This window comes from Amyelois transitella, chromosome 23 (genome assembly GCF_032362555.1).
Source record: "Amyelois transitella isolate CPQ chromosome 23, ilAmyTran1.1, whole genome shotgun sequence".
In the NCBI taxonomy this organism is placed as follows: Eukaryota; Metazoa; Arthropoda; class Insecta; order Lepidoptera; family Pyralidae; genus Amyelois; species Amyelois transitella.
The window spans coordinates 1,901,940-1,929,095 of record NC_083526.1 but is presented as its reverse complement, the minus strand read 5'-3'; the positions used below and the strand labels follow the sequence as shown (position 1 = coordinate 1,929,095).

The 27,156-nt window shown below is 36.8% G+C and overlaps 3 protein-coding genes across 4 annotated transcripts; 2 read left to right on the top strand and 1 right to left on the bottom strand.

Moving 5' to 3' along the window:
- The first annotated feature begins 2,184 nt into the window (after window positions 1–2,184).
- Window positions 2,185–8,998, top strand: LOC106133016 (uncharacterized). The gene is made up of 7 exons (XM_060950882.1): window positions 2,185–2,320; window positions 3,098–3,309; window positions 4,664–4,823; window positions 5,223–5,320; window positions 5,798–6,012; window positions 7,722–7,938; window positions 8,804–8,998. Exons 1-7 carry the CDS (start codon window positions 2,185–2,187, stop codon window positions 8,996–8,998), a joined length of 1,233 nt encoding a protein of 410 aa, XP_060806865.1.
- Window positions 8,999–12,838: 3,840 nt separating this feature from the next.
- On the bottom strand, window positions 12,839–19,743 carry LOC106133057 (tetraspanin-33). 2 transcript variants are annotated; one of them, XM_060950943.1, is made up of 7 exons: window positions 19,467–19,743; window positions 18,354–18,428; window positions 17,054–17,182; window positions 15,826–15,999; window positions 15,012–15,191; window positions 13,433–13,608; window positions 12,839–13,053 (listed from the first exon to the last, which is right to left on the bottom strand). In XM_060950943.1, exons 1-7 carry the CDS (start codon window positions 19,548–19,550, stop codon window positions 13,041–13,043), a joined length of 831 nt encoding a protein of 276 aa, XP_060806926.1. In that variant the 5' UTR covers window positions 19,551–19,743; the 3' UTR covers window positions 12,839–13,040. The 2 variants fall into 2 exon arrangements, with proteins under 2 accessions (XP_060806926.1, XP_060806927.1); XM_060950944.1 differs by lacking the exon at window positions 12,839–13,053 and adding an exon at window positions 13,183–13,210.
- Window positions 19,744–20,089: 346 nt separating this feature from the next.
- On the top strand, window positions 20,090–26,303 carry LOC106133024 (myrosinase 1). Its single transcript, XM_060951053.1, has 9 exons — window positions 20,090–20,231; window positions 21,065–21,177; window positions 21,797–21,970; window positions 22,239–22,628; window positions 22,923–23,017; window positions 23,265–23,412; window positions 23,771–23,922; window positions 24,758–24,996; window positions 26,029–26,303. Exons 1-9 carry the CDS (start codon window positions 20,170–20,172, stop codon window positions 26,210–26,212), a joined length of 1,557 nt encoding a protein of 518 aa, XP_060807036.1. The 5' UTR covers window positions 20,090–20,169; the 3' UTR covers window positions 26,213–26,303.
- The last annotated feature ends 853 nt before the right edge of the window (window positions 26,304–27,156 follow it).

Sequence of the window (27,156 nt, the reverse complement as noted above, 5' to 3'; positions counted from 1 at the left end):
TTAAGAACAATGGTCTGGGGCTGTAATTGGGGGTTGACGAGTGCTGCCGAAATGGAGGGGCGAAGTGCAATGATGGTGGAAGGAGAAAACGGAAGCGGGAGAATGAAGATATTTCGGGATAAGTTTGTAAAAGAAAAGTATCATTGGTGGTCGATTCGGTCAGGTTAAAATGCGTGATGCGTATTTTATATGCGCACAGGTTCAAGTTCCACCTCGGCCCATTGGTTTGAATACTAAACGGATGCCGTAAAAGCCGACTAAGGAATAGACTTGTAGACTTGAGATTCTTCTTTAAAGCGATGGGCTAGCAACCTGTTTGAGATTCAAAAATTGAGATTCAAATAGTGACAGGTTGTAAGCCCATCGTCTAAAACGAGAATCCCAAGTTTATATGCTTATCACTTAGTCACCTTTCACGACATCCATGGGAAATAAATAGAGTGGTTGTAGCGGCCGTTCAGCCTCCATGGACAAACACTCTTTGACTTGACAATTTAGATGACCAAAACCGACTGACAGACTTATGAAGAAAAGGACAATCGACACTAAGACGAGACGACGACAAGACGTATCTTGAACGGGAAAAAATCTTTTTTATTTAGACTAGACCCAATAGACCCTCGGCCCGATCAGTGGTCCTATTCTTTTTTATATTGGTGCCGGGAACCACATACGGCACTATACAATCTACTATACAAGTATTTAAGTTTTGAACTAAACCGCCCTTATCGCTTATAACTTACGGCATCAACCATTATTCAGGAAGCACTCTCTAGGTCTTCCACTTAACACGTCCTAATTACAGCGGATATTTACACCACTAGTTTTGGGGAGACGGCGCGCCAGCCAAACATACATACAATGGCGGCTTCACAATTTTTCGTAGCGTGTCGAGTTGAAGTGACGTTTATTTTTTGGGATGAAATTATAACTTTTCACATTTTTTAATTGTGGTTCTTCGTATTTTACATTATACGCCGTGTGGTTTCTGATGCTTTTGAATAGAACCGCTCCATATCTAACCAATGGATGTCGTTAAAGGCAACTAAGGCATAGGCTTATAAACTTGGGATTGCTCTTGTAGGTGATGGGCTAGCAACAAAAAGCCATACAGCTGAACGTGTCTTTTCATTGTTTTCCAGATTGTGGGCTATCTCTACCCCGCAAGGGATATAGACGTGACAATATTTACGTGTAAGCCTAAGTAATAAGACTTTTTTTTTGATGTCATACTAGGATCTCCTTGCGTAGATACCTAACTAAGCCTCAGTGCTGTTAAATACTTAATTTGACCAAATCTTTAACGGCATGTTAATGGTTTAAATTTTTAACAGCTTCCACGTAAAAAAGGCTTAGAAATAAGATGATATAATGTTTATACAATTACGTCGAAACCTAAAAAACATAATTTAATAATAATCTAATTTAAAAAATTATTATTGTGTAGCGGGAGCGATGATTCGGCTCGACCGCCACCAAAGGGAAGATCTTCCGCCAGGCTAGGTGTTATGCCTGAGGAACCGCGGCTCCGACGATGTTGTGTCGGAGGTTGTATATATAGCTCCAATCCGTGAAATCTCTGAAATCGCGATTTGGGTTCTTCGCTGCTATTGGCTGAGCGCGTCGATTTCTTCGAGATGATTGACAGTTGTTGTGCGATTTGATGTTGTTGACGAGTGGCGTAGAGATGGCGCCACAATGGGTCAGCTTAGAACAACGCAACCTCCCGTCTCGGTAAGCCATTGACCAAACCTTCAGAATCTATGTTATGTGAAAAAAAGATCATCTACCTACTAAACCTCATTACCTACTCCAATAATGTCATTAAATTGACCGATTTTCATTGTCAAATCGAAGAAAACTCATTTACGAATTGCACAAAAAATTGTCATTTCAGTTTTTAACGGACAAATTAGGAACTAGTTATTAGTGCGAGATCAAGAATAGGTTTCTTTTCAAAAGCTGGTATATAAATTTACTAGAGGCCGCCCGCAACTTCGTTCGCGTGGATTCAATCCCGCGGGAACTCCGGGATAAAAAGTAGCCTATATGTTATTCTGGGTTTTCAGCTACCTACATACCAAATTTCATTGTTATCAGTTCAGTAGTTTTTGCGTGAAAGAGTAACAAACATCCATACTGACATACAAACTTTCGCATTTATAATATAAGCAGGATAATAAGATGGCGTCACATAAAATTGAAGACCTGCACAGTACTATGCTGGAAAAACTGCTTTCGGAGTCAGGACTACAGTGTCAGAGGTCACCCCAGGAGTCACTGATGGCCGAGTCGCTGTCAGCTGAACCTGAGGAAATCGGTACGTAGACTGATAGCTGGTCTGATTTCTGCTCAAAGTTTTAACAGAGTGCCGTGTGGTCCCTGGCACCAATACAAAAAAGAATAGGACCACTCCATCTCTTTCCCACGGATGTCGTAAAAGGCGACTAAGGGATAGGCTTAAAAACTTGGGATTCTTTTTTAGGCGATGGGCCAGCAACCTGTCACTAGTTGAATTTCAATTCTATCGTTAAGCCAAATAGCTGAACGTGGCCATTCAGTCTTTTCAAGACTGTTGGCTCTGTCTACCCCGCAAGGGATATAGACGTGACCATATGTATGTATGTATGTATGTTTTAACAGAGAACTGGTAGATACTTACGGCGACGGTATGGCGAGGAGAGATCATGAAGAAACAAACAAACATACACTAGTTAAGGCAACTGAAAATATTATTGTCATACAATCTGACACCTGAGAATCTGAGAACCTCTCACCTGTTAAGTGGGTCACCGTCAGATAGGTAACAAAATGTCACTATCGTAAAAGGCTACTTAGTGATAGGCTTATAAACTTGGCCATCGCCTACAAGAGGAGTGCCAAGTTTATAAGCCTATCCCTTAGTTGCCTTTTACAACATCCATGGGAGATATATGAAATAGTTCTATTCTATAAACTTGGCCATCGCCTACAAGAGGAGTGCCAAGTTTATAAGCCTATCCCTTAGTCGCCTTTTACGACATCCATTGGAGAGATATGAAATGGTTCTATTCTAATGTGCCGGCAACCAAATCTATTATCAATTTTCTTTCCAAAGCAGCGCCTGAAGAGAAAATAGAAGCTGTAACAGAAGTATCCTACGAAGAAGAAGAGACAGCTGTACGGATAGAAGAGAGCGAGGAGGAGAGACCGGAGATATTCCCGTCCCCCTCACTCCGCCGAGTTCTGCCCGATAGAATCCGACAGATTGAGGAAGTTAACAGGATTCATGTGTTGCCGAAAGTGTTTAAAACTGACATAGATCCACAGGTAATCACGTCTGTATCCCTTGCAGGGTAGACAGAGCCGTAAGCCGGGGGTCAAGTAAAAAGAGATAAAGGAGACACACTATCCTATTAGTCTCTTTTTATGACATACCTACGTGAAGGAAAGAGATGGAGTAGTAGATACTATTCTATTTTAGTGCCGAGAACCACAGGACACCTACTGTTCACATACACATAGTCACGTCTATATCCCTTGCGGGTAGACAGAGCATGCAATCTTGAAGAACTGAAAGGCCACGTTCAGCTGGATGGCTTAATTAATTGAGACTAGAGGTCGCCCGCGACGTCGTCCGCGTGGAAACCCTATCATAACTTAACAATTAATCCCGCGGGAACTCCGGGATAAAAAGTGGCCTATATGTTATTCTGGGTCTTCAGCTACCTACATACCAAATTTCATCGTAATCAGTTCAGTAGTTTTTACGTAAAAGAGTAACAAACATCCATACTGACATACAAACTTTCGCATTTATAATATTAGTATAGATTTAAATAGTAACCGGTTGTTAACCCATCGCCTAAATGAAGAATCCCAAGTTTATAAACCATATCACTTAATCGCCTTTTACGACATCCATGGAAAATAGATGGAGTGATCCTATTCTTTTATATATTTGTGCCGGGAGCCACACGGCATTGTTCACCTACGATATAATTGCAAAATTATTATATCTTCTTTTATATAAATTACTAGCTTTACCCGCGACTTCGTCCTTGTGGAATAGTTATTTTGGGTATCATTGAAGCCCTCAAAGATGAATAATTTTCCTCGTTTTTTTCACATATTCCATTATTTCTTTGCATCTTATAGTTGCAGCGTGACGTTATATAGCCTAAAGCCTACCTCGATAAATTGTCTATTCAATGCAAAAAGCATTTTTCAATTCGAACCAGTAGTCCTGAGAGTAGCGCGTTCAAACAAACTCTTCAGTTTTATAATATTAGAAAAGATTTTAGATTTGATAAGATTTTAGTTCAGACACCAGTCTCTCATATTCTTACCTATCTTATGTATTTACTAGGTACTTGATATTTGAGAGAAAATAAAAAATACATACCTACATACATACATATGTTCACGTCTATATCCCTTGCGGGGTAGACAGAGCCAACAGTCTTGAAAGGACTGAATGGCCACGTTCAGCTATTTGGCTTAGTAATGATAGAATTGAGATTCAAATAGCGACAGGTTGCTAGCCCATCGCCTAAAAAAGAATACCAAGTTTGTAAGCCTATCCCTTAGTCGCGTTTTACGACATCCATGGGAAAGAAATGGAATGCCTGAATGGATGGCCTGAAAATCAAAGAAAATAAAAAATATTTGATTTGATTTTCAGGCCATACCGAAAATAGCTTACACGGCACAGCAGAGGTGTATAGAGATATTGGCCGATCTAGTCGGCTGCAAGAAATATAAGAGTAGTTTGGCAGAGTTCTGGTTCTTGGACACAATGGCTAACCTGCTGAGGAGGGCGCAGAATGATGAGCTGGATCGACGTAAGTTTGAATTCTGCTAATATTATAAATGCGAAAGTTTGTATGTCAGTATGGATGTTTGTTACACTTTCACGCAAAAACTACTGTACCGATTACGATGAAATTTGGTATGTAGGTAGCTGAAGACCCAGAATAACATATAGGCTACTTTTTATCCCGGACTTCCCGCGGGATTGATTCCACGCGGACGGGGTCGCGGGCGGCCTGTAGTTTTTAATAAAAAACAAACAAAAATCGGTAGGTACTAAATAAATACCTGTCAAGATATGAATCTCAATTCCATCATAAAACTAAACAGCTGATCGTGGCCTATCAGTCTTTTCAATGTTGTTGGCCCTGTCTACTCCGCAAGGGATATAGACGTGATTATATGTTTGTATGTACATATATTATTTTCAGCAACTCAAGCAGTACTGATCCTATGGTTTTGTGAATGGATGAAGGAGATGCAATACTTTGATGCGGCTGATCGGCAACGAATGCTTAAACGTTTTAAGGTAACTGTGTCAAGTCCAAATTACTCTCCAAGTGGGCTATAGGGGTAAAGCTGACTGATAAGTCAAAAAAATTCAGGTAATATTATCTCTGAATGGATAAGATCAAAAAAAGAACGAAATATTATGTACACTATCATTTCGTACCCTATAAGAATGAAATATTCATTTTTTAATTTTTTTTATGTATAGAAAAGTATATATATGTATATCCACTACTGTACTATACTTAGTAGGTACACATGGTACGGTACCATGTGTACTAAGTATTTAGTAATAATACCTACTAAATACTTGCTATTTAGTACTGTATTAGGTATATTATATTTTTATATATGTATTATTTATATTATTGATGTATTATAGTAGTAGTATTTATTTAGTACTTACTATGTATTTAGTACTGATACTAAATACTTAGTACACATATCCTCATGGTCTTATAAAGACCAGCCAACCAATCACCAACCACTTCTCCAGGACAACATGCTATCAGCAGCCCGCTTCATCGCCGAGGCGGACCACCTCCCCACGCCAGCCGAAGCCGGGGTATACTACCTGAGTGAGGAGGAACGTGGCAAGAACGCAGTTTCCACTATCACCACAGACGCGAGGCATCTCGTGACCTTTGAAGGGGCCGCTTACGAATGCTCTTTAAGGGATTTGACCAAGATTATCCATTATATTTTCGATCTGTAAGTTTATCTAACTATAAAGTTTATACGAGGAGATTGTGGAGGGAAAGGTCGGAGTGGTAAGACCTAGACGAACGTATCTTGATCAAATTAAGGACGTCCTGGTAAAGGGTCAGGTCAAGAGTACCCGAAACCGCCGAGCTTGCATGAAGAGAGTTATGAATTATATGTCCGGGAACGGGTTCTGGCAGGAGAACAACATAACATCAACTTCTCCAAAGGGCCTCTACGTGTTGGATTTATATCCCCACGCAAGCCTCTCAAAAATCCGGGGTGTATAGACCCGTGATATCTAAGATTATAATAGTAGGGAATAAAAATAAATGTTCTATCTATTTATCCATGAATAAGAGGTGTCCTTTCAGTCTTTTGATGATTGTTGGCTCCGTCGGCCCCGCAGGGGATATAGACATGATCATATGTCATAACATTAAATATAATAGGAGTGGGAAAGTCTATTAATTAGTTACACGAAGCGAATCCCGTTTAAATATGTCCCGGTTGCATCCTTATTATGACAGACCCTGAGGTCTATTATCTAAGTATTTCGACAAGGTTACCGACTTCACACAGTCGTCTGATCTCCGCTACCAAAATATAAGGCCAGAATGTTTAATCAGTCAATTAGATTTATTCTTGTTTTTACACTTAGTGAACACAGTAAAAACACAGTTCTCTGCCTACCCCACCAGGAAAGAGGCGTGATTTTATGTATGTATGTGAGTGAACACAGTAACCAAAGTCAGTCATCATAATTTTTCCCAGATGATGTTTTCCCTCACGCTATTTGGCGGAGGAGTTTTTTCGAACGTTGGTAAAGTATTCCGGGCCAGATCTTCGAAAGAACGTCAAATCTTAAGGGCCATTTCACATTTTTTCAACGGCGCAGTGCTGCTCATTTGAAATAAAATAATTCAATCTAAAACAAAGATGGAAATTTTCAATGTTCTAGGTACTACATTAAATTACTAGATAATATTACGAGACATTTATTGGGCTAGTTTAATTAAATTAGATGTTTTCTTGCTACAAAAGTGTGCAAATTTTAGTAATGTTCGCATATTAACTTAGAAAACTAAATAATAAACTCAGTTTTACTGGCTCATTAAATTGTTTGTAATATTATCGAGTAATTTAATGTAGAACATTTATAATTTACGCCTTGTTTTAGATAAAATTATTTATTTCAAATGAGGGCAGCATTGCATCATTGGAAAATGTGAAACGGCTCTTCAGCCCTGCCTGTACAACATCTGATCATACATAAGTACATACATAAAATCACGCCTCTTTCCCGGAGGGGTAGGCAGAGACTACCTCTTTCCACTTGCCACGATCTCTGCATACTTCCTTTGCTTCATCCACATTCATAACTCTCTTCATGCAAGCTCGGCGGTTTCGGGCACTTTTGACCTGACCCTTTACCAGGACGTCCTTAATTTGATCAAGATACGTTCGTCTAGGTCTTCCCACTCCGACCTTTCCCTCCACACTCTCCTTGTATATCTTCTTAGTCAACCTGTTTTCATTCATCCTCTCCACATGACCGAACCATCTCAACATACCCTTTTCTATTCATGTAACTACATGTTCTTTCACATCACAACATTCCCTTATCACGTTGTTCCTTATCCGGTCACTCAATTTCACACCCATCATACTCCTTAACGCTCCCATCTGATCATGATGACATACAAATATATTTTCAGATTCAGCACAGACTACCAATATAACCTGGTACGGTCGGTGTTCACCTTCACGCCTGAGTACCTCCTCATCGACTCTCCGCACCAGGTCCAAAACCCGAAGAGGATCTACGCGCCCTTGAAGATCAAACCGAAGAAGGACAAGCCCAAGAAAGACAAAGCGACTCCTAAAGGGAAGAAGAAGGAAATTGATACTGAGGAGTATCTGGCTTTGATGGAGGTATCTATGAATATTGCATTACTAAATCTATAATTTAAATCATCATCATACTGAATTCAGTTACGCGTCGGATATGATAGAGTACCTACCTAAAAGCAGACTGATATCTGAAAAGTAGGTTGACCTTTTCATCTCCGATTCAAGGTCAAAAGCACGAATAAAGAGAAATCATTAAAGAGAGAAAATCTATACTAATATTATAAAGCTAAAGAGTTTGTTTGTTTGTTTGTTTGAACGCGCTAATCTCAGGAACTACTGGTTCGAAATGAAAAATTATTTTTGAGTTGAATAGACCATTTATCGAGGAAGGCTTTAGGCTATATAACATCACGCTGTAACTAAAAGAAGCGAAGAAATAATGGTAAATGTGAAAAAAACGGGGAAAATTATTCATCCTTGAGGGCTTCAATGATTTCCAAAATAACAATTCCACGCGGACGAAGTCGCGGGCACAGCTAGTAAAATATATACTGAGTCTTAGACAATCGTTATAAGTAAAATGATTAGTATTTTTTAATCTTATGCGGGCCGTGGACTATGTAAGACAAACCCTATAAAACAATACCTCTATTCTGGAGAGTGTAATCGTCATCAGGACTGAGGAAGAAATGTAAATAGGGTGAGGGAAAACATCGTGAGGGAACCTGCACATTCAGGCAACTTAATGTGTAACCATGATCGATCCAATACGGGTTAGGTTTCCCTGCAAAGGTTGTTGAGGTCAGATGGGAGTCGCTTCGTATAAAAACCTGACTCATCCAACCCAATCCATGGTCAAAGGCATACCCCGGGCTCCTCTCCAGAGTGGTGAGGATGCAACCGGGACTAAAGACAGGTAGGAGGCGACTAAGAACAATGTTTCTAGCTCAAAGCGAGAGACGAGCTCGCCCAAGACGAGCAGGAGGAACGGGAGAGAGAAGACTGGAATAAACGTAGTCACATTCTGCCGCTCGGCTTCGCCGCTACTGACGAGTTGTTCGACAAGTACTGGCCGCCGCCCACGCCGGAGCCCGAGCCTGAACCCGTCGTGGACACCAAGAAGAAGGGAAAGAAGAAGTAGACTTACCATAAAATCCATGTGTCTTAGTTCTAATAAATATATATGGCAAAAATAAATGCCTTTATCATTCCACTAGAGGCCGCCCGCGACTTCGTCCGCATGGAAACCCTATCAATCCCGCGGGAACTCTGGGATAAAAAGTAGCCTATGTGTTATTCTGGGTCTTCAGCTACCTACATACCAAATTTCATGGTAATCGGTTCAGTAGTTTTTGCGTGAAAGAGTAACAAACATCCATACATCCATACAAACTTTCGCCTTTATAATAGTAGTAGGATATAACTACTTATTCTATACTTTCGACGGCCTCTGTGGAAGTGCGCTTGTCTGTCACACCGGAGGTCCCGGGTTGGAATCCCGGCCAGGGCATGATGAGAAACGAACTTTCTCTAATTGGCCTGGTTCTTGGATGTTTATCAATATAAGTATTTATTATAAAATATAGCATAACACAAGTCTCGAACTTACTTCGAGGCTATCTCGATCAGTGTAATTTGTCCCGTATATATTTATTTATATTTACTTAATGACAAAATTCTGCAAACCGTCTTCAAAACGACGATAGGGATCAAGAAGAATTCTAATTAGTTTAGTATAAGTTGTATAAATCCACGTGAATCTACTTATTCAAAACAAATCAACGTGCCGGAGGGTACTTTTATATTTTGGTATGTTGACCAAAACTATAAAGTTTCATATAAATTTCAATAGATGGCGTGCGTTTCTTCAATTAATTTTGAAACAAGCGCCATCTAGCAAGAAAAGATTTACATCAAAACCATCGAGGAAAAAACACTATTATAACAAGATGCATTATTTGGAAAGGGCTGTAATGAACGTAACTCATTCTGCCCCTCGGGTTCACCGCTACTGAAGCCGTCGTAGATACCAAGAAAAGAAAAGTGTACTACTACAGATAATCACAATTAATCTCGACCAAAAATGGGCCACGAAGTAGATACATTTTTCGGTATGTTTAACCAAAAGCACTCAGAACCTATTAATGCTAATTAATCCCCATAAATGTCAATAGATGGCGTTACTTAAAAACTGTTTTAAAAAACTAGTAGACATGGTTTAGGAGTTACATGGGCCACCTTCGATACACCAATGAAGGCGAGGTTGCACAGCTACCGTAGTAATTAAAACATTACTAACAATTACAAACAAAATCGTGGTTAATTCGACAAGCGCATTCTAAAAAATGGTGACTAGTTCATATATATTTCAATAGATGGCGCGAGTTACCTGGGTAGGCAGAGACTACCTCTTTCCACTTGCCACGATCTCTGCATACTTCCTTCGCTGTTTCTTTCTCGAAATACGCAAAAGCAAAAGTACAATAAAACAAAATGTTAGCCGATTACAATTTTTTTACTTTCTATACCTCAAGTATAATCGTAGTCATACAGATTGTAAAAGAATATTATTTTCATACATTTACATTTAAGATACAAGTCTCTTAGAGATCCTTTTTTCATTACACTAAAGAAAAAAAAATAACAATTTTTTTTCTTTGTCAATTTAAGAGCAAATACTTAATTCTAGAGTTCAATCACAAATAATCAAAATTCTACTATTGAACCGTATTAACACGAAGGTTTTTTGTAACTTGTGCCTTGTCTTTCTCTTTTTCACCTCTATGTTTTGTCACTTGTATCACTGTCCATCTCTCGAGACGTCACGTCTTTAAATTGTCTTTGCACGCGACTTACCTGCGACCTATTATTTAAAATGTCACATTGGCGCCCAACGTGGGGCATGACGTCACAAAGTTTAAAAAAACGCTCGTACGAATGCGGTCATATTGAAAATTACATTTTAGTTGGAGATTTCGTTCATTTGTTCATCAAAAAATTATTAAAGTCATCTTTCTCCTGGCGTTAGACCCAATTACGACCCCCTCTACCAGATGAGCCCTGAGTCCGCCATAATTGTCAGATTTGGCAATACAAAATTGGCATAAATATTTTGACTAACACAACATTGAAATATACAAAATAATAATCAGTCAATTTGGCAAAAGTAACATTTTTTTTCGACTGCATACTTAATCATAATACATGAACTGACGAAATATATCTTTAGTAGTTGGGTAAAAATACTGTAAACGGAAGAGATAATTTTAGTTGAACTACAACGTGCTTACATTAGGGCCCACTCAAAATAAGTATAAATATTTTAGAGACTGATTTTCGCTTACCAAAACCATCTCTTAAAATATATGTAGGTACAGTCAACAGAGCTGTATACAGATACAAAAAAAAATATTTGAAATGGAATAACAATTGTAAAATAAAATAATAATAAAAAAAACAAGTCTTTTCAAGACTGTCGGCTCTGTCTACCCTACGAAGGATATAGTATAGACGTCGTTATATTAATGTAAATATTGGTGAACTTTTAAGCATTCGTTTTTTTAATACAAAAATTTTTTTGGATCGGGGGAAATAGTACTGTTGAAATCTATTTATGTTTTTGACTGTACCAAATTTTCACGTACCCTTCATAATATCCAAAATGGCAACTATACAAACTTATTCTAACGATGAGAAAATATTTACACATATACCTATCCATAACGATTCTCTGACAAAATTACATCTAAATTGAATGTGTAATTTTTAAATACAAACTAAAGTTAAAATGTTTGAAAACTTGTATATCAAGTCCATATATCTCATTTTCTTTAGCAAAATTGACCTCTATAAAATGTACAATCGCCTACAAAGAACATGACTCCTACTGTAGGGGTCAAGTTTTACTGCAGACAACTGTACGTCAACTATAAAAAAAATATAAAAGATATAAGAAATACCAAGTCAAAATTCCATATTTTTAAGGAAAATTACTTAAACATATTATACAAAGGTTTTAAAAAATGCATTTTTCTATACCATAACAAATGCATTGAGACAAAGGCAAATACAAAATAATATTAAAACAATACTAGAACAACTTCAAGAAAAAATGAAATTACATTTCCTAACGAGAATTTTACATTAACAACTCTAAATATCTTAATTAATTTAATATATTTTGAGTTACAGCTCGGGAAGAGCTGTTTTGGTTTCTACAGAACCATTTCATATCTTTTCCATGGATATCTTTCTTGAAACCTGTCACTATTTGAATCTCAATTCCATGCTTTAAGCCGACAGCTGAATGTTGTCTTTCAGTTTCTTCAAGACTGTTGGGTCTTACTACCTCGTACGGGATATAGACGTGATAATATACAAATAATAATTTATCTTGCTGGAAAAGACTCACAAGTCTATGAAATGTTACTGACTTACAATTTATTTCAAATGTCCGTTAAGTCTTAGTAAAACACTGGCATCGTTCAGTCTTCACTTCACTTCACTCGATAGAATGGCACATTATAATACTCTCACTTTTTGGTCAGTCTGGTTAAAACACAGCATAATATAATATTTGAATTAAAAACGTATTTTTATATATTTTTTCGAAAATTTAAAATTTACGATTAATTCTATAAGATATTAAATTTATTTATAATTTTGAAATTAATTACACATAACTTAGTTTGAAGTTTTTTTCCAAAATCCAAAAAATTTTTTTTTAAATATAGAATATCTCACGAATAATAAAGTTGACTTTGCTATTTACAAAAGTTTCACACGCTAAATTTTTTTTTGTTTACTCTAATAAAAGAGACGACTAGCACTAGTCCACTTGTAATTAAATATTAATTGCTTAAAATGCGATTATTTCTGAAGTCATTTTTGTTGCCTGTCGTGTCCATTCTCGTGTCACGTGTCGTTACTTCGAAAACATAATAAGGAATTATTCGCTGAAAAAAAATTGTTAATTCCTTTTTTAAATCATATCCATGTATTTTTTAGAAACACGTAAGATTCAATACGCCGTATTCAAACCAGACCGCCACAAAATCGTCTTACATGTGAAGTTGCCTGTCGTGTCCGTCCGGGACACATGTTGCACGCGATGTGTCGCGCGTCGTGTGCTACAGCAGCGCCCGGCGACACTCGTCGCGGTAGGCGCTTGCCGAACCCCTGTTTCATGTTTGCCATCTGAAATTGTATACATGTCATTTAAGATGATACAAGTCATTTAAGATGACACATGTCATTTAAGGTGATACTAGTCTTCAAAAAGTGATAAAATTCATTTAAGACAATACAAATTATTTAAGGCTATACATGACCTTTAAGGCTTCATGTTTGCCATCTAGAATTGTATACACGTCATTTAAGACAATACAAGTCATTTAAGGCAATACAACTCATTTAAGGCAATACAAGTCATTTAAGGCGATACATGACCTTTAAGGCGATTCATGACTTTTAAAGCGATACCAGTCATTTAAGACAGCAAAAGTCCTTCAATTTTACAAGTCCCCTAAGCCAATACAAGCGCATTAAGGCGAACCAATCCCCATCAGACAATCACCTAGCCTTCTGCAGCTCGATCTGCCCCTCGAGCGTCTTGGCGAGGTAGATGACGAACAGCTGCGACAGCGCCACGCCCAGGGCCACGGACGCGATGGTGTAGAGGTTGCGTTCAGCCCACAGCCGCACTATTTCTATACAGCCGCTCGTCCACACCCGCTTGCTGGCCTCGGCCACCTGGAGATTGAAGATTTTGTGTAAGAATTTACGAAATAGGCGCCATTTTTCGATGTAACCGTGCCGTGTGGTGGTGGTGGTAGATACTTCTTTTTGGCTATTAACTTGTCACTATTTGAATCATTGAGCCAGCAACAGCTGAACGTGACCTAACAGTCTTTTCGAGACTGTTGGCATTATATATATGTATATACTCGTACATACATACAAACATATAATCACGTCTATATCCCTTGCGGGGTAGACAGAGCCAACAGTCTTGAAAAGAGTGAAAAACCACATTCAGCTGTTTGGCTTTATGATAGAATTGAGATTCAAATAGTGACATGTTGCTAGTCCGTCGGCTAAAAGAAGAATCACAAATTTATAAGCCAATCCCTTAGTCGCCTTTTACGACATCCATGGGAAAGAGATGAAGTAGTCCTATTCTTTTTTTATTGGTGCCGAGAACCACACTGCACCCGGGAACCACACGGTACTTCTGATAACCATATTAAGTAAAACTTTTTTTTTTATAATAATTGCTTTAATTAATACTAGCGGCCCGCCCCGGCTTCGCACGGGTGGACATATTTTTGTGTTTTATGTTTTGAAATAAATTTATTTCAAAACAAATTTATGCCTATGTCACTTTTGAAGGTCTATTCTATATCTGTGCCAAATTTTATCAAAATCGGACCCGTAGTTTTTGAGTTTATTCCACACAAACATACAAAAATACAAATCTTTCCTCTTTATTATTAGTGTGGATGGATTAAACTTTGGTGTGTTCACCACTCTTACCCCCACACTTGAAATAGCACTAACCACAGCTCACTAGCGCCATCTATGATGCTAAGTTTTTAACTTGATGAACTTAACTTTAGCATTTTTCCACTTTCACACCAAATATTAAGGGTGAGTAAGCTCCCTAAACCCTGAACAAATATTGAGGGTAGTTTTAAAAACAGCTCACTACCGCCATCTAGTTGGCCATAGCCATTTGTAAAACTACCTACATTTTATGGATGTACAACGATGAGTGCCAGTGTACGTTCAAACCTACATATTATTTTGTTACACTGTAGCAGTTAAATGTATGAAATGTAAAAATATCTAAGTTTAATAATAAATAATAATAATAAGTGCCGTGTGGTTCCCGGCACTATTACAAAAAAGAATAGGACCACTCCATCTCTTTCCCATGGATGTCGTAAAAGGCGACTAAGGGATAGGCTTATAAACTTAGGATTCCTATTTTAGGCGATGGGCTAGCAACCTGTTACTATTTGAATCTCGGTTCTATCATTAAGCCAAATAGCTGAACGTGGCCATTCAGTCTTTTCAAGACTGTTGGCTCTGTCTACCCCGCAAGGGATATAGACGTGATCATATGTATGTAATAATAATAATAGTACACTTACTGGGAAGTTCTGCACTCCGTAGCCGCACATAATATTGACGAGGCCGGATGATATGTCAGTCGCGTTTATGCAACAAGAGAAGGGCACTCCGCAGCGCTCCACTGATGGCGAGGAACAGTTGAAGTACTCGTTCTTGGACCAGTCCATATAGCCAGCCGAGGTGAGGCCGCAGCAGTGGAACTGAAAATGAGAATAATGGTCAAGGGTGAGTGTTATTTTAATAGGCATGCATGCATGCATGAAGAACTTTCTGAAGGCAGCTGTAATTTTTATTTTTGTACATGCATACATACATATAGTCACGTCTATATCCCTTGCGGGGTAAACAGGGCCAACAGTCTTGAAAAGACTGAGCAAGAGTTAGTATTGCATAAACGTTTCATGATATAACCACAATTTTGGTAATCATCCCTAGAAAACATATTAAAGAAAGGAGTTATCATAATATCTAAACATTTTCTTGTCATCCTAAGAGGCTCATTTCAAAGGTCCAATACGGGATCCCTTTTATTGCACAAATTTTTTTTGTCCTATTTCAGTTTGGCATAACGAGTTACACATACTATTTTTTGTCATAATAGTTTTTTTGGCATAATTGGTTTTGGCATACTATTTTAATAGGCATAAATATAGTTTAAGACTAATTTCTTTTGCCCAGGTTAGGTTAGGAAATATGCCTAAAAAAAAAGTTATGCCAAATAACATTATACATAACAATTATTAAGCTAAACAAAGGTACACGTAACCATTTAAAAAAAAATTATGACACAAAATTTTATGCCAACAGAGATACCGAGAACCGTACAATACTCACATCACTCTGAGCGAAATCAATGAAATTCTGCAAGTCCGGATCGTCTCTGTACGCATGCACCACACGCTCGGTGAAGCTCTGCTCGAGCAACCCGTGAAGTGAACGTGGAAACACGAACCCGCATACGGCCCCACCCATCTCCACCAGGAACAGTATTAAGAGGCAGAGAGAGTACTGCAATGAGAAGAAGAATTTGAACAATCGATGTTTTTTTTTTTTTTTAATAAATAAATATATACGGGACAAATTACCCAGATTGAGTTAGCCTCGAAGTAAGTTCGAAACTTGTGTTACGAGATACTAACACAACGATACTATATTTTATAATAAATACGTATGTATATAGATAAACATCCAAGACCCAGGCCAATCAGAGAAAGTTCGTTTCTCATCATGCCCTGGCCGGGAATCGAACCCGGGACCTCCGGTGACACAGACAAGCGCACTACCGCTGCGCCACAGAGGCCGTCAAAATTTTCATGCTGTGTTATGTTACTACAAATTTTGACTTGTCAGATCATCTTTCTCTTACTATCACTTCGTTTAACCTGAATGAGAGTGAGATTAAATGAACCGTAATGAAAGGTACCGTGTGGTTCCCGGTAACAATACAAAAAAGAATAAGATCACTCCATCTCTTTCCCATGGATGTCGTAAAAGGCGACTAAGGGATGGGCTTACAAACTTGGGATTCTTTTTTTAGGCGATGGACTAGCAACCTGTCACTATTTGAATCTCAATTCTATCATTAAGCCAAATAGCTGAATGTGGCCATTCAGTCTTTTCAAGACTGTTGGCTCTGTCCACCCCGCAAGGGAAATAGACGTGACCATATGTATGTATGTATATTACTACTAATTTTGACATGTCAGATCATCTTTCTTTATCTATCACTTCGTTCAACCTGAATGAGAGTGAGATTAAATGAAATATGTATATGCCTTGTACGTGTTTGTGAGTAAACCCAGGGTTCAAACCAGGTAAAACTGTGTTGTTCCCGGCATGAATAAAAAAAGGCGACTAAGGGAAAGGCTTTTAAACGTGGGTACTTTTAGACAATGGGCTAGCAACCTGTCACTATTTCAATCACAATTCTAGCATGGAGCTGGCCTTTCAGGCTTTTAATGACTGTTTGCTCTGTCTACCCCGCAGGGGATGTAGACGTGATTTAATGTTATAAACTTACTTTCACATTTATAACATAAGTTTGGATATATAAATTACTCACGAATTTCAGAAGGCATGTGTTCTCGCGTAGCGCCCCGAGGCACCCGGCGAAACTCACTATGAACACAACGCCACCGAGAAGCGCTATCAGCAGACTGATGTTCAGCATGAGGTCGTAGATCGTGTCCAACTGGAATTATAAGAGAGGTTATTCGATTAAATTGACGTCCGATGAAAATGCTGCAGTGTAGTTTGTTCCGCCGCTCCTTCTACACATGCGCTTTGGAAGCGGTAGTAGTTATAATTAGATTTAAGTTATGTGACGTCATTAAGTGATACGCTGTATCCAATTTTTGAAAATAAATCTATTCTATTATACCAACATAAATACATACATATAATTAAGTTATGTATATTATTGCAAAGGTTGCCAGTTCAGGCGGGGCACCGTTTTGTGTAAAAACTTAAAAAAAAACCCAATCCAGGATCCATGGCCAAATCTTTTCTTTGTACACCCCTAGTAAATATATGGCATCTGCATGCTGAATTTCGGTCTAAACCAAGGGGTTTGCCTACCAGTCAGTCACACTCACTCAGTAAGGGACGATTTTTTACATAGATGTATTTATTAATTTACTTATTTATGTACACAGAAAACATCGAGAATGATAAACACAATAAACAAAATTACATAGATATATTCATTTCAACAATATTTTTTGGGTGTGCTGCTACATGTAGTTATTGTAAATTATTGAAAAATTTTTAATGATATTTTCTACTATTTATAAATAATACATGTGTATTAAACTTTTCTTTGATCTTGCTTGATTCATAGAATGTTACAATGGTTATGTTTATAAGCCAAGCCTATCATGTTTATAAGTTGCGTTTTATGATGTCATTGAGAAAGAGATGGAATTATCCTATCCTTTTTTTTTTATATTCGTGCCGGAAACCACACAGCACAGACTTGCACTTATTCCAAACTTATACATACATAGTATGGTAACTGTTTTTATATTGTTTATTTATCATTCTGACACTGTCATTACAGGCTAGCCAAATGCGAAAGTATAGCTACATACATACAAATAGTCACGTCTATATACCTTGTGGGGCAGACAGAGCCAACAGTCTTGAAAAGACTGAATGGCCACATTCAGCTATTTGGCTTAATGATAGAATTGAGATTCAAATAGTGACAGGTTGCTAGCCCATCGCCTAAAAAAGAATCCCAAGTTTGTAAGCCTACCCTTTAGTCGCCTTTTACGACATCCATGGGAAAGAGATGGAGTGGTCCTATTCTTTTTAGTATTGGTGCCGGGAACCACACGCCAAACTTAAACAATTATTTTTACCTTGATCAATCCCGTGGCCTGCCATTTGTCGATAAATGCATACAATCCGACTCCAACAAGCAATCCGCCCAATAACTGTGAAAACAAAATGATACGTACTACAATCACGTCTTTTCAGACAGAGTCAGCAATCTTGTAGAGACTGGAAAGCAACACTCAGCTGTAAGGCTTAGTGATGGAATTGAGGTGCGTATAGTGACATGTGAAGGAAGTATGCAGAGATTGAGGCAAGTGGAAGGAGGTAGTCTCTGCCTACCCCTCCAGGAAAGAGGCGTGATTTTATGTATGTATGTATAGTGATAGGTTACTAGGCCATCACCCCCTTGGTTTGGGCTGTGTTAAGAGCACAGTTAGTCAGTCAGTAACAGATCTGTTGTATACAACATACATATATATATATATAAATAATAGCTATATAGATTTACTGGCGACACACCCTGGCTTTGCATGGGTAGAATTTATATAGATATTTCATACAAACAGTCTGGTAAATGGGGGGGCCATTTACCAGACTTGCACATTCAAAATATAAGTAGGTATTTTTATTCCACAGTGTTAAGGGTGTGACACATACTAATTGAAGTTATTGTACACACTGGTATGACTCAGTTATGAGACAATTAGTAAGGAATTTTAGGCTTAAATATGGCAATTTCAATGCTATGATCAAATTTTAACTGGTAAAGACGTATTTTTAAAGATGTTTTTTTTTATTAAATAATATGGACTTTGACCTGGAAAGCTTTTTCTCTTGTAATTTAAAGATATTGTATCATATAACTCTAGCAACGCCGGTAGACGGTATGTTGGTCATATATGATGTACATACATATACACTAGTACCAGACAAAGGAAAACAATAATGTATGTATGTACATAGCTAAATTCACAATGTCAAACCATTGTTGTGGCGGTAATCATAATCACAAGCGGAAACACCAGCGACGTTACCGACCATACGAGCTTCGTTCCCACACCACAATATCAATAGCATGAATCACACAATGGACGGGCATTACACTTTTTAAACAACTTTCCAGCGACTTTCGTAATCGTTCACATAACTTTCAGTTAGATAGTTGAATAATTTGCGCAAACAAAGGTAATACTCACCCAGAATATGAAATTCAAAACGAATATCATGTATTTAACGCAGCTACTGACATATGTAAAGTTAGGACCCCTGCGTCGATGCATTTTCGCTTATATTCACATAAAAATTAGGATACGAGAGAAACTTTTAATTATTTTATGTTAAGAGGCTAAATATCACACTATTTTCAGAAGATTATCTTTACTCATTTATTTTGAAACATTAAAATGAACGAGCGTTCCGCCCGTTTACACTGGTGCGTTCATTTTATTTATTGAACTGGGCTGTCAGGATGACAGTTAGGTGACATGACAGTGACAATCATAAATCATGTCAATCTTCCTTCCGCAAATTTTCTGCAAGCAGAATAGCCAACCTAAAGAACAAATAAGCCTACACTCACATGATACAATATTCTCTTCGAAACATGTTGCATCAATTAATTACATAAAAAAAACTTTTGCGTGTAATACAAGAGTAAAATGTACTTAAGCTAAGCTAAGATAGTCATGACTCAAATACCTACGAACATAGAATACTTTATACTTACCTACGAAATCATTTTCAAATAATGAAAATGATTTTGCAAATACAAAATTAAATCTAAATGAACTTGTTGCACGTTTGTCTTTACGTGGGAAAAGGGCCTTAAAGTTATTTTATCATTATCAATACAAGATAATGATAAATTAATTGTAATCATTTCACAATTCATGACTGCCCATGTGTTTCCAGTCTTATTTCAGTTCTGTTATAATGTTTCAATATTTATTCATAATAATAAGGTAAGTTAATTTTATAACATAAATTCAGCAATACACATAAAGACGAAATAGAGTTATCTAAAACACTTAAATTGTTTACTTTTTTACAACCAAAATATTTTTTGAAATATGAAATGTAAAAATAAAGGAAGTAGTTACCTCGGTACCTACATAAAATGATAACAAATTAAAATAATGGTGATGTAATAACTATGTAATTTATTAAGATAAGGTAGGTAACACTTAGTTGCATTAATCCGTCCATATCCTTAAAACTTTTTGTACTTTTATATGTTACTTACATACCTAACTAATAAGAATAAACTATAAAACCATTATTTACACTGATTTTGACAGAATGTAATTGCTTACTACTTTTTAAAAATTAATGGAGTAGCGAAGCCGTGGACGGAAGCTAGTAAATATATAGGTATGATAGTAGATAGCGCAGGTACCTGATAGTTACCTACCCTGTGGGGATGGATGGAATTCCGCAGTCAGCGACAGCGACTTTAAATAAACTTAGCGGCGCCTTTACCACGTTTCATAAATAATACTTTATTTAAAATATTAACTGAGTAATTTTCTTCGATGGTCATTTGTTCGCGATCAGGAGACTGAACAGGAGGAATTTATATATTTGAACGATTCGTCGCCAAAAATGTAGAAGTCTATTTGTTTCGACGAATGGTTCGGAGAGGAAGTCTTTTCGTTAGTTATATACACAGATGATATTATAGTCAAATAATAAAACATAGTAAATCTTTTTACAGTTAAAATCATTAAAAATGGATCTTATCTACTAAGGTAAGATCCATTTTTAATGATTTTATGTTGTAATATTTTTATTTCAGTTTATCGGGGGCCTACAGTTGGACTGATAATAAACAACGTCGATTTAAAGATGACTTCCTATTTGGCACGGCTTCGGCGGCCTATCAAGTGGAAGGGGGGTGGGATGCTGATGGTAAGTGAATGGATGAGTGAAGGTGTGAACGAGTGAAGGCATGACCAAGGGAAGAAATGGTGAGAAATATGGGAGAAATGAAAGAGTGAAGAAAAAAAAATTGAATTTATCATGGAAGTGGAATGAGTGAACGAATGAATGCATATAAAAAACTAGCTGTTGCCGGCGACTTTGTCCGCGTTAAATCTCTATAAATTTTAATCTTCTATTATGTTATTCATACGTCTCGTCTAAGATTCATCACTGTAAAGTTTCTTGAAAATTTATTTAGAAGTTTTTACGTGAAAGAGTAATAAAAATAGATACACACTTTCACATTTATAATACCTATTAGGAGAATTTACAAACGAACAGTTTGAATAAATGATTTAACTCATTCATTATGTGACAATCGTTCAGTGTAATTGATACAGCGGATCCCAGACCCTGAAGCTTAATGACAGAGGATGTAACTTGAAATACGCCATGATGAGAGAGAGCCTAATTGAGAAACTATTCGCAAATATGTTAAACGCTATTTGTATTAAGTAACACGTCAACTTTGTTACTCTATCTATTATCCCCGATTTTCATGAGATTTTCATATCAAAATTTATTCTCTAAAACATTTTATTTTCAGGTAAAAGTGAAAGTATATGGGACAGATACGTCCACAGTCGCCCCGAGATTACCCCGGACGGGGATATGGCGTGCGACTCTTACCAACATATCTCAAGAGATGTTCAGATGTTGAGGGAACTTGGAGTGGACTTCTACAGGTTTTCTATAGCCTGGACCAGAGTCCTACCTACAGGTTTTTTATAGTTGTATTATTCACACCGCTGTCTTTTTCCTGATCCCACTGCTGACCCCTTTTTTATTTTCATTCATATTTGTATATATTCATAGATAGCAACCCACTTTAGAATACATATTCTTGATTTTATAACTTGACCATTTCGAACTAACTAACGCAACCACTATAAAAGAAGGCCGTCTTAAATATTTTTTTTTTTGTCCTCATCAACATTGTCATCCTCACTAACAACTTTTTATCTTTGATTCTTTAACTTTATTTTCAGGATTCTCCAATAAAATCAATAAAAAGGGTTTACAATACTACAACGATTTGATTGACGAATTAATTAAATACAATATTATGCCTATGGTTACTCTGTACCACTTCGACCTTCCACAATCTTTACAAGACCTAGGTGGCTGGGCTAATCCACTGTCAATTAATTGGTTTGAAGACTACGCCAGGATAATTTATGACAATTTCGCAAACAAAGTCCCGTATTTTATAACGATTAATCAACCGAATAGTGTATGTATCGATGGGTACAGTGGGAGTTTTGCACCAGGAATAAATTCAAAGGGCATTGGAGACTATTTGTGCGTAAAAAATGTTATGCTCGCCCATGCAAGAGCGTATAGGTTATATCAAAATGAATATAAGGTGAAATACCAAGGTAAGATTTTAATTCATACGTTATGAAAGTACCTAAAATATATATATAAAAAAAAAACATAATTAATAAATTGAATTATCTATATTATGTAATAAAATTTTGTAATTAATTAAAATCTAAAACATTTAATTATTTAATCATTAAAAATAGAAAACTTAATTAAAATGAGCTCAAATTAAAACTAAAGCTAAAAATACTTATAAAAATGATGATTACAAACTAAAATTTAATTCACAAATTGTACAGCCCCTGTATATTTTTTTTAATATTTAATATATTATGTTTTTATTCCAGGGTCAGTAGGTATAGCGATATCAGTTAACTGGGTGGAGCCTATTAACAACCAAACCGAGAATGTAAAAGCTGCAGAAATCGCAAGGGATTTTACTGTAAGTTTTGGGATTTTATTAAGTATCTTTTCTTTTATTGTTCTTTTAAACTATATTTGAACAATTTGTGAATAAATTCCTTAAACATTCAATAAGTTTATTTTCCGTTCGTTTATATTTGCACACCTGCAACTCTTTTTGTATTCTATGCCAGTAAAGTATACCTATACTGATTGTTATGATGATATACATTGGACGCAAGTTTTGCATGTAAAAATATTCCTTATCGAACTCATTTTATATTTAGATTGGTCTATACGTGAGTCCGATATGGTCCAAAGACGGGGATTTCCCGCCATCAGTCAAGGAAGCTGTTGCTTCTAGAAGTAAAGAACAGGGTTTTCACAGATCTCGCCTGCCAAGCTTAACTCCTGAAGAGAAGACTCTACTTAAGGGTAATTTACATGCTCACTTTATTAATCTTTACTTCATGATGTCAATAGCCAGATAGGTTAGAAAAAATAAAATGAATGAACGAATGAATAAAGATCATTAATTTACACAAGAGTGTACGGTAATTATTACATTACGGTAAAAATACAATTTATTGACTTTAAGACTGTCGGAAGCTAAAACAAAATAAGAAAATTTCCAAAGCAAAGCTTATAAAAAAAATGAATGAATGAAATTCTGATTTTATATCACTTATTATACACATTTTTGTTGATAGTCGTTAAAGGTTCCTACCTAGAGTAGAACTTTAGCCTCGATTATTCGGGCAAAAACGTTTTTTTCATCAAAATAGTATTTCAGGATCAGCAGATTTCCTCGGCATGAACCATTACACTACTGTTCAAGCCCAACCAAGCGTTAAAAAGTATCCTTCGCCATCGTTAGAAGATGATATGCTGGTGGATTTCGCTCAGAGTGCCAATTGGACACAGGGTGCTTCTCCTTGGTTGAAGGTACTTGTATATTTTGTGTTTTGTGAAAAATATACATGTATTTTGTGTTTTGTGGTTGTAAGGTATATACTTACTTATCATTATTCTTTTTACGATTGTCCTGTATAGTCACGATTATATGTCTATAACAGCGATCCTAAAATTGGTACGAGGTCAAAATATTTGACAGAACATAGTAGAATAGAATAGATTTATTTTCAAAATTGGATACAAGGTATCACTTATTGACGTCACGTCACTTAAATCGAATTATAACTACTACCGCTTCCAATGCGCATGTGTAGAAGAAGCGGCGGAACAAACTACACTGCAGCATTTTCATAGGACGTCAAAAGTAGCATAGACCAGCGGGTGGACAGGTTTTCGCGCGGTAAAACGTCGTGCGTGCCTATCTTCAGGGACAAGACAGTGTTTAGATTTATTTATGAAACGAAAAATATCCGAAGGACTTATAGAAAAATTCAAGCGACTAATTAACGACTGTAATGTGTTTAGTCAACCCCCCAAACAAATAGGCGGTTTATAGTATTGAACTAAAGGGATGAAAAAAATATTTCCTAGTCTAAAAAGTATGCGCTGATGACTTCTAACGCGAGATCAGCGCATATCTCTCATGATGTGGCTCGTGACAGCCTGAAGCCTGAAGATGGTAATGTCGTCGGTAGCTTTGATTATGGTTGTTCCATGAGGAATTATTGTTAGTTATTACCTTGATCGATGATAAATGGTCCTAGTCTAAAGTACCAGCAACCACACGAAATATCATTACTAGTTTGTTTGTCCCTAACACTTTATTGCACATAAAAAACTAGTCTATCTTAATTCTACATTACAGAGTGCCCCATTCGGCCTATACAAAGCTTGCGTCTACCTAAACCTGAACTACGATTACCCCCCCATTATCATCACGGAACATGGCTGGTCTACTGGCCTCGGACTGAGAGACGGCAGTCGCGTGGAAAACCTGAGGGGTTACATGACAGCATTGTTGTTCGCGTTAGAAGACGGTACCAATGTGAGGGGATACACTGCTTGGAGCTTGATGGACAACGTGGAGTGGGGGGCTGGCGTGAGGTAGGCAGAAATTATACGATTTTACATCATGAAAAAAACTTAATATTAATGCTGTAGGTAGCTATTACGATTTACATACATACATACATAAAATCACGCCTCTTTCCCGGAGGGGTAGGCAGAGACTACCTCTTTCCACTTGCCATGATCTCTGCATACTTCCTTCGCTTCATCCACATTCATAACTCTCTTCATGTTATTATTCTGTTCATTTAATTACGATTTCTAGCATATAAACATTTCTGATTTCATATATTTCTTTCACACACAACTTTCTCTCATCATACATACATATACATATAATTACATCTTTATCTCATACGGGGTAGTTAGAGCCAACATTATCACTCTTTCTCTCATTATCGGCAAGTCATCTCATCAATAGGATTTTTTTTGTTATGCTTAAGAATCCGAGGTCCGCTTTTGTGACAGCGTATGTGTGGATACTGCGAATAAGACCTTTATAACGTCATAAGCAAAATATGTAGTTGTTGATAAACTCTATTCTGAGTGATATATTGTTACCGTCATTCAGTTAATTCGTTCGATACGACTCATACATACATGCTCATATTCATTCAGATCAAACCATCATATCGTTCATATTATTCATTCCGCTCATTCGATCTCATAATATTTCATTCACATTCATAACTGTTCATTCATTCAGGGTAGTTCTATCTATTGAATATTTTTGTACCTAGATAGGTAGGCAGTAGGCACAAAATAAAATTAATGGTGCGCCGTCTGATTCCTGTCACTTTAAAATAGTCCTACTTCAAAGGGACCAATCTTCTTCCCATGGATGTCGTAAAAAGCGACTAAGGGACATTTAGAGAAAACTTCCATGTTTCCCATGCAGTTTGTAAAAGTAAATCAAGGGAAAGGATAATAAACTTAAGAATCTTCTGTATAACAATAACCTGTAACTATTTGAACAGCTGAACGTGGCCTTTCAGTTTCGAGACTGTTGGCTCTGTCTACCCCGTATAAGGGATTAAATGTATGTATGATTCTACTTTTTATTCCCAGTGAACGATTCGGCCTTTACGAAGTGGACTTCGACTCGCCAAAGAGAAAGCGTTCACCTCGGGTCTCCGCCCATGTCTACAGGAGAATAATAGAGCAAAGAATTATAGAAGATACTTGGTTACCTTCTAGTTTAAAAATGGATGTGTCCATGAGAAGAATGGGCAAAGACAAGTCTGAATTATGAGCGAAGCTAAATCGTACTTTCTATTTTTTCCAGTGTTGTTGTTATAATTCTAAGGGTTTCGAAATGTTGAAATAAATATTTGTAAATGTTTGTTGTTTGTTTATAATTTATACGAAAGATAAAAATAGTCGTCGAGATATTTTACTGTACAATACAATACAATAACTCTGTATTGCACCTTGTGGTGAGTTATTGTAAAGCAAATTTACAATCGTGTACATTAATTACAAATAAATAGATTTTTTTACATCTTATTTAGTTACCCCATTTTCAGTTCGCTAGTTAATTATCTGAAACGCCATCTAGTAAATAAAAATATAAACACAAAAGTTTTGAGAGTCATCTAGCGGAAAATTTTGTGTTATTTTGTTCATTGTTTTACTTTTTAGTAAAGTTAAAAGTAAACTTCTAAGAATTTACATTTGAGACTTTATGATTTCAATATTTTAATAGAGATGGCGTTTGATAAAATTTTTAATACTTAATTTATACTACCACCCAATAGATGGCGGTAACAGTCTTTCATTTTGTTACAATTTAAAAGTTTATGAAGCTAGGTGATTTTGCATTTCGCATTTTGGTATAAACCCCTCATGATAAGGCATTTTATGAGTTTTCTTAGTAACTCGTCCAAGATGGTTTAAAAAAAATACGGACGAATTGAAAATTCCTCCTTTTTTTGAAATCGGTTGAAATTAAGTTCTCTTTTCCTCCAAATCGGATATGTTGAATTAGAGTCTGTATTCTCTAAATAGAAGTAATCTGTTAATAATACTTTTGTTTTCTGTCTATATCTGGTCTCTCTCTCCCCTCGGTTCCTGGTTGCATTTTTCACTGTAGCGTTTCGAGGCACGAGTTCTGCCTTCCGACTTTTCTTTCTCCACTTAGTATGTTATCTGCTGTCTGGCGCGAATACGGGATTTTATCACGCGGTCGCTCCGTGG